At 60.7% G+C, this 10,678-nt stretch overlaps 1 protein-coding gene across 1 annotated transcript in view; it reads right to left on the minus strand.

Annotated features, from left to right (window-relative positions):
* The window catches only part of Llgl1 (lethal giant larvae homolog 1 (Drosophila)), a gene marked incomplete at its 5' end in the record, with an annotated part of 14,420 nt that extends 7,083 nt beyond the window's left edge, over positions 1–7,337 (minus strand). Inside the window, 12 exon segments of the mRNA XM_005402281.2 lie at positions 797–901; positions 976–1,129; positions 2,140–2,207; positions 2,398–2,621; positions 2,693–2,847; positions 2,995–3,049; positions 3,209–3,344; positions 3,426–3,588; positions 3,663–3,821; positions 4,868–4,998; positions 5,093–5,174; positions 7,240–7,337. Of these exon segments, the coding sequence (XP_005402338.2) occupies positions 797–901; positions 976–1,129; positions 2,140–2,207; positions 2,398–2,621; positions 2,693–2,847; positions 2,995–3,049; positions 3,209–3,344; positions 3,426–3,588; positions 3,663–3,821; positions 4,868–4,998; positions 5,093–5,174; positions 7,240–7,337 (1,530 nt within the window).
* Positions 7,338–10,678: the final 3,341 nt, after the last annotated feature.

A 10,678-nucleotide genomic window follows, 5' to 3' on the forward strand; every position in this document is an offset into this window, starting at 1 on the left:
CAGTGCACACTCCCAGCAGTGCCAGGCGGTCCGGCGCTGTCTTCTGTTTGTCCACCAAATAAGCCCTTTGTGAATGTCTCTTACACACCACGGCCCTCACGGACCATTATCCTCAAGGACCATTACGGAACAGCTGAGATCCAAACCTGCTGGTCCTGCCTCCCACTCGCCCTCACAAAGCGACTGCCCTTACCTGAGCCTTTCTTCCCCTGACCAATAACCCACACAGCACCTTCTCCAGTGCTGTGCAAGGACACAGCAGAGGCCAAGTCCTTACTAGTTCCGCCTCTTAGAATGCACTGTCACGCCCTCTCCTGTCTCCTGCTCAGCACCTTCTGCACACTGCGTAAAAGTGCCAGAGGCACGGCAGTAACCGCCCTCCCAGAGCTCACCTCTTTTGTTTTTTTGTCTTTTTGAGACAGGGTCTCACTATGCAGTTCAGGCTGGCCTTGAGCTCACTCTGTAGCCCAGGGTAGCCTTGAACTTGCAACCATCCTCCTGCCTCAGCCTCCCGAGTGCTGGGGGATCACAGGCGTGCGCCACCACGCCCGGCTTCCCAGAGTTCATCTGACAGTGTTCCCAGCTTTGCCCCAACCCTCCATGGTTTCCTCACCGGAGCCTGACTCAGCCCCCATGACAGGTCCACTTACGCTCCCACAGACAGCCCCACCTGGAGCCCCAATTCCACCTCTGGGGCTCAGCTCGGGCTTGTCCCTCTGCCCCACACCAGACCCTGCATTTCAGACCCACCTTTCCACAAAGCTCAGACATCCCCAACTCAGGGACACCAGCCTACCTGGCCTGCAGTGCCGGCCACCACCATCTGAGCTGTGTACTTGCAGAGAGCCACCTTCTGCACGCCAAGCCGGGGATCATCGCTGTAGGGGTCAAAGCAGCCCACCTGAGGGGCAAGGACAGGGTCACAGCACCAGGCAGAGCCAGAACCAGCCCCTCAAGGCCAGGGGAGGGGCCCACCTTGCGGAAGGGTGGCCAGTCGTCCTCAGCAGCCTGGGCCAGGCTGTCCACGTGCTCACAGTCTGTCTGGAAGAGGCCCGCCGTGCTCAGCTTGTAGAGCGGCCGCAGCGCCACGCCAGAGGCGTCCCAGAACCGCACCGTACCATCCTCGTGGCTGCAGAGGGGGCAGGCGTCAGATCGCCCCTCAGAGGCCCACACACCTCGTGCCACTCACGGAGCACCTACCACACACGCTCACTGGCCAGAGCCCCACTGCTACCACAGGAAGCACCCGTTCTATAGGACAGACACACACGCAGCCCCTACTACGTGCTAGGCCACATCCACTACTTTCATCGACGCCCTTGGAGCAGGGCGGGAAGGTATGAAAACGACTTCCCTTATCATCAGGAAATTGCAGAGGGGGAAACACAGGAAAGACAAAGGCACTTCTGCCCCACTGAGGGCACCGAGCAATCAGAGCAGGCTGCACAAACAGGAGGCAGGCAGTTCCAGGGCAGTGCAGGGAATCCCTGCAGGGACCAGGAGAGGCCCAAGACGGCCACATAATGTGAGAGCAGGAAGACGAGGTGAGGCAGCGGGGGGCAGGGAGGAGCGTACAAACTAGGATGCAGCCTCAGGACACAGCTGCCGAGCCCAAGGAAGGCCCGTGGCGGGAGGGGGAGCCCAGAGCCAGGGCATGAGGGTGTGTGCGTGGGGTACACCGGGACTCACTCCAGCAGCCCTCAGAGCTGCAGCGATTCTCAACCAAGGAGGGCGCACTGCTACATCAAAGGCCCAGCAGGCCGGAGGGAAGGCAGGGCAGGAAGCAGAGCCTGAGTCACCAGGCACGTCAGCGCCCGCCAAGCCCAGTCGGGCTCTCTAGCACCTGCCTTGGGCAGCTCCGCGTGGGCCAGCCCAGATTTTCCGGTCCCAGGACAGGCAGGCCGGGTGGGTGGAGCCCTGGGGTCTGCTGGAACTCAGTTCTCGGCCAAATGCAGAACAGGGCAGGGCCGTGCACAGGATCTAGGGAGGCTTCATCCAATCCACTCTGGGTGAGGGAACAGTGTGGACCTGCCGGGGCCAGGCCTGAGTCACTTGGCACCTCAGTATCTGCAGGACCTGGGATGGGCCAGGGACGTACTAGGCCTGGTATGTGAAGGGTCTCAAGCCCCCCTAACCTACCCAGTCAGCAGCAGCCCTCGCTGTGACGGCTCCTGGGCCAGGTTCCGGCCCCCAGTGATGGGCCAGCTCTGGGAAAAACAGGAGAGACGTGAGTACAAGGTCAAGATTAAGTTCCCTCCCTCTCACCCTGGGCATGGTATTCAGAGCTCCCTACACATCCAACATGTTCCCTCTTCCAGTCCCAGGCGAGTACTGCCCTCCACCAAGGGCAAACTGCTTCCCCAAAGCCTCACCCCGCAGGGCACCCCACCCCCATACCGAGGCACTAGAGGCAGTCTGGGGGCTCTGCTGTTCGCCGGCGCTCACGATTCGGGCCCACAGCTTGGCAGGGACATTAGCAACGTGGGCAGAGCAGGTAATGGCGGATGAGTGCAGCGGGGCCAGGTAGGGGGCAGGCACAGCCGGCCAGCCAGGCGTCTGCAGGTCAAGCACCACCAGCTCCTCCTCTAGCAGCACGGCTAGGGCCCGTGGGTTGTCGAAGTCTACAGGATGGGGCAGGGTGAGCCGGGCCACAGGCAGCACGGGGCGGGGGAGGGGGAGAGCAGGCACACACCATCCTCCAGCCCTGTGCTGTGCACCGTGAAGAAGTCAATGATGCGGGAGGTAAAGTCCAACGTCACCAGCGTCTCAGCTCGCAGTACACTCACACAGTGGCGGTCACCGTAGCTGGCACGGGGCATGCCACCGCTGAAGATGATAAAGTGGCCCCTGGGAGGAGAAGGCACGTGAGCCCGCAGCCCCAAGCCCAGAGTACACACTGCATGACGCAAGGGCTTCACCCCTGTGTGTCCGGAGCCCACCCTTCCAGCCCCCCAGCCAGATGTAACCGCAACCCATCCCTCTCCCTCCACCTACCCCGATTCACAGTTCCGCCACAGAATCTTGTTGATGGCCTTGCAGGGAAAGGGGCCTGGGGGGTGGGACAGCATCAGACCTCCCATTCCCGGTCTGCCTTGCAGCTGCCTCCTGCCTCTCCCCCGGAGAAGGCCCACTACCCTGACCATGCCCCCCACCAAGGCCGGGCGGTCCTCCACTTACGACCCTCCAGTCAGGCTTCCCCAGCACTCACCGTAAGGTGTAGTGGCCACAGTGGGCTGCAGTGTCAGGGAACTGCCAGTTTCCACCGACCAGATGGCATAGCTGCCATCGCTGTGCGAGCTGACGATGGTGCCGCCACCCCGCCCCCAACACAGGCTCTCCAGCTGCTGTAGGCGGGAGCAGGTGGGTCTGAGTGGCAGGTACGTGCAGGGGCCCAGGCTGAGGGGACGCAGGCCTCACCCATTTACCTGGTTCCCCAAGAAGATATGGTCCACACACCGTGCAGGATGATTCCAAATGACCAGCAGGCCCCGGCTATACCCAATGAGGACCTTAGTAGGGTCCGTGAGGTGTCCTTGGAGTGACTCCACAGGGCCCAGCGCCTTCCCACACCGGTAGTCCTCGGGCACACTACAGAGAGCGCCTCTGTGAGTCGGAGGAACGTCCCAGGCACAGTGGGCGCTGGGAAGCCCTCTGGCTCTCACCTGCGCAGAACCTCGTCTGGGCTGAGGGTCTGTCCCTCCTGCAGCGTCAAGGTGGTAACATCCAGGAAGAGGACACTGCCACCCTCAGTGCCCAGGGCGGCTGTGTCAGCAGCAGCCACCAGCAAGACCACCGTGATGCGGGTGAGGCTGGCAGGCACACTGCAAGGGGTAAGGGGAAGAGGTTGAGGTGCAAACACATCTACTGCGGAGGAGAGTGTGGCAGGGCCCGGGCTCTCGCTGCTGGCTCATTCCCAACCCTCTGCACTCAGAGGGGGCCTGCTTATAGAGCAGACAGCACCGCGGGAAGGCGACAGTGTGGTGTAATTAGCACACTCAATTATTCATAAGGATGTTGGCAGGGAGAAGGATAAAAATAGGTGCCCAGGTCTTGGAGAAGGACTCTCCACTCCTTCCACCACCAGGAAGGGAAGGCAGGAATCAGGGCACTGCCCCATCTAAGTCTAGCAGCTCTAGGATAGACAAAGCCTCCCTGAATCCCATGCAGGAATCCTGCTGCAGCCCTCCAGATGCCTCCTGACTGCAGGAGGCACTAAAGATCCCCAGCCAGTAGAGGCTGGGACTGACAAGGAGCCTGCCCCTGACTCCCCCATTCCAGCCACTGCAGGCCAGGCCACTGCAGGCCAGGCTGGGGAAAAGGCCTTATACTCCCACCTGGGGCCAGGCCATGCAGCTACAACTGGACAACCCGCCTGCACCTCACCAAGGACAGCCCACAGGACCCTCCTTGCCCCCAAACCTGCCTTCACTCACCCATGCACACAGTGGCCCACCTCCCAACCCGATTCAAAGGGCCAAGGACCTCTGCTGATGTCAGCTTGGTTAGACCATGCTAAGCCCCCAGACTGCCTCATCACTATAGGGAAGACAGTGGGAGGCTGCAGATCCAAGGAGTTCAGCATGTACATGCGTCTCCTGGGGCTCAAACCACCCAAGACTCCCAGTCGGGTGGCACAGCCCAACCTACTCACTTCACCTCAGCCAGAGCCTCCCACCTAACCCTAGAAGTCGAGTACTCTCAGCTAAGCAGGGTCCTCCTAGGCTGTGCTCGAGGCACCACTCACCCTGAACCCAGCTTACTGGCAGGGGCCAGTCACCATCACACCTTGGCCTAGCTGGCTCCCGTGCCTCCCTGGGAGCTCCTGCCCATCCACCATCAAACGAGCAGCGGCCAAGTTCTCCAGTACCTGACTCCTTCAAAGCTGGGCCGGCTGGGTGGCTGGAAGCTGAGCGCTTCCTCCAAGTGGGCACAGCCATTATGATGGATGATCTCCCAGAGGTGCAGACTACTGTCATCCAGCAGGGTCAGGAGGCGGCCCTGGGGGTGAGCAGAGACCAAAACTGGGCTGGCCTGGGTGGGTGGCAGGACGCGGGGACCGTGAGGACCTGGCCAGTGGAGGATAGCAGCTCACCTGGCCGGGCAGGAAATGCATCTGAGTAACAGTGGCCACATCTCGGTGTAGGCCCGTGAACTCCACCCCGGGTGCGCCATAGCTGAAGGTGACTGGTTAAAGGCAGGAACACACAGGTACAGGCCAGAAAACCAACATGAGGTGCGCAAGTCTCCTTCCCGGGGAATATTCTGACAAACCCCGTCAGAACTGCATGTCCAGACCTCCAAACCCCAGTAGGGCTCCCTGCAAGGTCTCCCAGGCTCACAGGGCAGGCTCCTTACAGCTGCAGTAGGTGGGGTGCTGCTGTAGGACCTTTACTTCTCTATCTACAAAATGGGCTAGTGACTTCGGCCTACCGCAGATGAAGTGAGAATAAAAACCTGCCCAGCACCATTACCCCAGACCCGGGGCCAAGCTGAGGCACTACTCCACCGCAGCCTCAAGTGAGTTTGTGCGTGCCTGTGTGGGCTGCAAGCCTGCCAGTTGGGGAGCAAGCAGGCTAGAGACAGAAGGCCAGGCCGGAATGGCAAACCCCGAAGTAAGAAGAGTCCAGGCTGCCTCTTACTACAGCTTCAAGCTCAAAGAAAACAACCTCCCTCCAGGCAGGTAGCCAGCGCTCCCCACTGCCCATTTTACAGATGAGTACACAAGGAGTTGGAGAGGACAGATGACCTGCTTGAAGTGCCCAACACCAGTGCCCAGAGTCCTAGCCACTCCGGGACTGAAGGTGGACCACACGGCTGAGGGGGCCCAGGAGCTGGGGTTTAGGGACGCTGCCACAGTGAAAAGGCAAGATTCGTTGCCTGGGGCCTGAAATGGGATTCCCTGTAGGAGTCTGGTGGGTACAGAAGAGGGGACAAAAGAGGGGGCGGGGGCGGGAGCAGCTGTGCAGAAAGCAGGGTCACCAAGGAGACAGGGCCAGGTCTGCAGGGGAGGAGGCCGCATTTGAGACCAGGGCTGGCCTCTCCAGCCTCAGTTTCCCAATCCCGGGGCTCTACCCAGGTTGTGGGGTTCACAGGAAAAGCAGAGGAAAGGGAAGGCAAAGGGACCCAGGACCGTGTCCGCCCCTCTGAGGATCAGGATACTCATCTGCACTCCAGGTTCTCTGAGCACAAAAAGCCTCACACAAGACACACACCGCAGCAGCAGCAGCTCAGAGTGCCTGGCAGCAAGGCCAGTGCTGGCACTGAGATGGGGACGCTTGTGACACAGAGAGAAGGCTGTGTAGACACTTGTGCAGGCAGCTCAGCACCCATGCCGGGTGGGAACAGCAGGTCAGGGCCCACAGGGGAGGGGACAACATCTCTGCCCACCACGTTCCCGAGAGCAGGTGAAAAGCTCACAGCCACAGGCCTTCACATCCACCTGCCATCCAATGCTCCCAACCTTGGGACAGCAGGCTCCACCAACCCAGTCCCCCATTTCAGGCACTGATTTGTTTTCTACCCTCTGACGTCCATAACCAGGGGAAGGAGACCCACAGCTCCGCACAGGGACGGGCAGGAGCTGGCACTCTCCCCAAGCAGCTGCTAGCCAGACTCTGCACCTCAGTTTCCCTCAGAGCAGTTGGGGTGGGATTCTCCAGGATGGGCAAGAGGCATCCAGCTGCCTGCCAGCCCCCACCTCCTCCCGGGGCCTTCAGGGAAAATGCCCGCTTTGTGCAGCTCACACAGCCTATTGTGCAGTCGCCAGGATCCAGGTGGGGGCCGAGCTGCACTCACCATGCCGAGCCTGGCACTGCCCCGCCCCCTTGGCTGAACACACGTGTCTTCACATTCACATGTGTGTGCGCCCCAAGCACCAGGCCCCCAGCCCACCCACTACTCTCAATGGGCTCATGGCCCAGCCCCCTGGCCCAGCCTGCCCAGTCACAGTTGCTGGGACAATGGCAGGGTCGCCTAGGAAACTGGCCGGCTGAAACAGTGAGGGACAGCTGTGGCCACTGCAGACTGAGCCCCCTCAGCACCCGCCTCCCAGCAAAGGGTCCTGAGGTCCCTAAAAGGAGTCCTCCCAGGCCTGTCAGGCACACAGGCAATGCCAGCCTTCTCCAAGACCCCAGTGCCCCCTAGCCTCCACAAAGCACCTGCCAGGGCTGGGACCTCAGCATGCGGGGAACTGCCCACAGGTGGCCCAGAGGCCCCTAGTACCACACCTGCAAAGGATACATCTTGACGGCCCCAGACCTGGTGCCGATGGCCATGATGCGAAGTTCAGAGTCGAAGGCCAGGGCGCTGGGTTGATTGGGGAACCCATGCTCCACAGTCTGTGGGAAGGGAGAGCTGCTGGGGACACACACACCTGGACATTGTAGTCCCGTCCACCCAGAGCCTACCCAAGGCAGCTGCCAGCCTCTGCTGCTGATGTACTGGGGAAAGAGGCCAGGTCCACCTGCTTTCAGTGCCTCAGTGTCTTCAACTATTAAATGGGTGAATGTGCCTCCAGTCAGTGGGAAGATGGCCGAGTCCTTGGGCTCCACTGACCGCTGTGTGTGGCTCTCATAGCCCTACCCTTGCCAAGCCCCAAGCTCCCTTCAAGATCTGTGTCAACCCACCATGCACAAAGAATGAGGCTCAGAGAGGTAGGCACTGAAGAGGACCCCAACTGCCCTACGGTGTCCTGTCCCCCAAGCTTAGAAGCACAGACCAAAGGGTGGTAAAGAGTGGCGATGCCACAGTCCTATGTGAAGTCCATGGCACCTCCCAAACGTGGGCCCAGCAGGGAGACGAGAGGTCTAGGACAACATCCAGGATTGAGTGGGCGCAGGCAGACTGAGACCCAGAGGTAGCTTCCTGAAGGTGTCACCCACCTCCTCATCCAGAAACTGCCCAGTAACTGAGGCCCAACCCGTCAGGGATAGGAAAGGTGCCAAGCGGACTGACACACTGCAGTGTCCTGCTAGGAGGCTCCCTGGGGAACCAGCACACAGGGGCCCCCGCCTGCTCAGGTGGTCGCAGTACCCCCATACTTGTTTCCCAGTGCTCACCCTCTTGTTCACGACTGGGCGCTGGGAACACCCAGGCCAGAGCTGTCCGTCCGCCTGGGGGCTCACGGGGGCTTCCCTCTCCCGCCAGCACTACCACATCCTGGCCAGTCCCAGGCTACGGTCTAGTGTCCGCCTCGTCAGGCACACTGCACTGTCTGCACTGCAAATGCCCACAGCCTCGAGTGGGCCCCACGGCTCCCACTTTACACAAGCAGCTAGCTTATTTGCCTGGCGTCTTTGTCCTTCCCACCCCAAATCCAATCCGTTCCTCGGCCCCTTCAGCTCAGCTTCGAGATACACAAAAGTCACTCTTCTCACATCCTACAGCCAGCAACCCCCAAGCTCCCCCAACACCCCACCCGGCCCCACAAACACCTGCCTAGACCACTGCTCACTGCAGTCTGTCCCCCACAGAGCCAGAGTCTGCGAAAACCATGGTCTGCTTCCTGTCCCCCTCCAGTTAAGATCTTCCAGGGGCTCCTGACTCACGCACACTCAAAGCCAAGCCCTCGTTATCTGGCCCCTGACCGCATCTCCTCCTCTCCCTGGCTCATCTGCGTACAAGCCCAAGGCTCCTTTAAAGGTCTCCTCCAGCTCCCAAGGCAGGCTCCTGGCCAGTGAGTCTGCATCTGTCTCCTCTGTACCCCTACTGTACTCATCCCTCCCGGGCACCTGCTCCAAGAGGCCCCCCAAAGCTGTCCCGTTACAGCCGTGCCCCAGCCCACACTCCCACACCCTCACCCTGCTTTACTTAACCCGCATCACCAGCCCTTATCTGAACGGCCGTGTACTTTACTTTTCTGCTCTAGTTTTCACAATGAGTACATCAGCCAGCCCCTTGCTGTGTCTGTCCCTTTTGGTCCTCGCTGTGTCCTCAGCATCAAGCTGTAAGGGCTCAGAATTAGACTGACATGAAGTGCACGTGTCACTGTGAACCCGAGCTCCAGCATCCAAACTCCGCACTCACTCCTGCAGTGGGGGCAAGCTCAGGGATCTGGTGCCTATTCCCCAAGGATCACCTATCGTCCCCTTTAGAGCCTCACCCTCACCTTACTGAAACCCTGCCTAAAAATAAGGGGACAGGAATGTAACTCAGTGGAAACATGCTGTCCAGTACTGGGTTCAATTCTCAGTACTGGAAGAAAAAAAAATATGGCCTAACCTTCACCTTCTGCCGCCCTAGGGTCAACCTGTGTGAGCCAAGCCTCCGAGCCGCACTCCTCGCTTGCTGCAGGCCCCTGGACGTGCACAGCCCGGTTCACTAGCTGAGGGAGTGACATTTAACCCGGGGCCTATCCCTGCTGTCCTGGAAGGGACAAGCTCTCGCTTCAGGGGCGATCGCCCTTTCGGCACCCCCAGCACAGAAGAAACACCATTTTGGGGTTCCTGAGCACCAGCTTTCCCTCTCAGGTCTCTGGCAGGGTCTCAGTCATCAAGTTGGAGGGTCGTGGGGGCCACACCACCTCCACCACCTGGGACCTCAGCCTGAGACATCCCAGAAATTCCCCGGTGAAAGTGTCCTCGGGGCAGCCCAGGCACCCGGCCCAGCCCCGAATCACAGCAGCCCCTCCAAACTCCAGTGAAACGCCAGCCCCCCAAAGGAGCCCAACACATGGCCTGGCATGCTCTGTGACTTTGAACAAGTCCTCACACCCGCTCTTAACTTCAGTTTCCTCGCATGTGTGATGGAGGTAACTACCCGCAAACAGGAGGGAGACAGGCGGCTTTGGGGTGAACCTGAGGCCCAGACCAATCCCCTGCAGCCAGAGGAACTAGCAAGGGACATGCTGAGCCTCACCCTACCGTCCTTCGGCGGCGCCAGCCAGGGGCTAAAGTGGCTCCCAGAGCTCTCCCTTCCCGCCCCGGGAAAGAAACAGCGCTCCTCTCCATTCGGAGTTGGTGCAAGCGTCTGGTCAGCTGGCGCCTGGAGCTTAGGAAGCCAGAGCCCACAGCCAGGAGGAAAGCGGCCTCAGTCACAGCCGGGGAAACTGAGGCATGAGACCTGAGATGCAGTTAGGTACCCAGCTGGCTATGACCCCCGACACACGACACCTGGCAGGCCAGAGCCAGGCGAGGCAGGGTCCGGGGCAGCGCGGGCGGGGCGGGGCGCGGCGGGAGGGGAGGGAGCTCCCCGCCCCACCCCCACCTCTGCGCCCACCTCTCACCTCGCCCTCCGGCCCGGGTGCCAAAACAAAACAAAAGCCCGCTCTGGGTCATCCCGCCCGGGGGCCACCAAGAAAAAGCAGCCAAAGGCTGCCAGGTAGCCGGGCGTGGTGGCGCATGCCTGTAATCCCAGGACTTGGGAGGCAGAGGCAGGAGGATCGTTGCAAGTTCGAGACCAGCCTGGGCTACAAAGTGAGCTCAAGGCCAGCCTGAACTGCGTAGCGAGACCTTGTCTCAAAAAGACAAAAAAAGAAAAAAAGAAAAACAAAGGCTGCGAGGCAGAGGCCCCCGCGGAAACGAGAGACACGTAGGGAGACGGGCAGAAACTCAGAGATGCGAAGGCGGAGACAGAAAGAAACGCGCGGCGGAGAGCTGAGGGGCGGCGGAGGGGAGACGCGGCGCGGCGCAGGGGACACGGGCAGCGCCGCCCGCCCGGAGCAGACCCGCCCGGCGCGGAG

This window comes from Chinchilla lanigera, unplaced genomic scaffold (genome assembly GCF_000276665.1).
Source record: "Chinchilla lanigera isolate Chin_1 unplaced genomic scaffold, ChiLan1.0 scaffold00077, whole genome shotgun sequence".
Taxonomy (NCBI): Eukaryota; Metazoa; Chordata; class Mammalia; order Rodentia; family Chinchillidae; genus Chinchilla; species Chinchilla lanigera.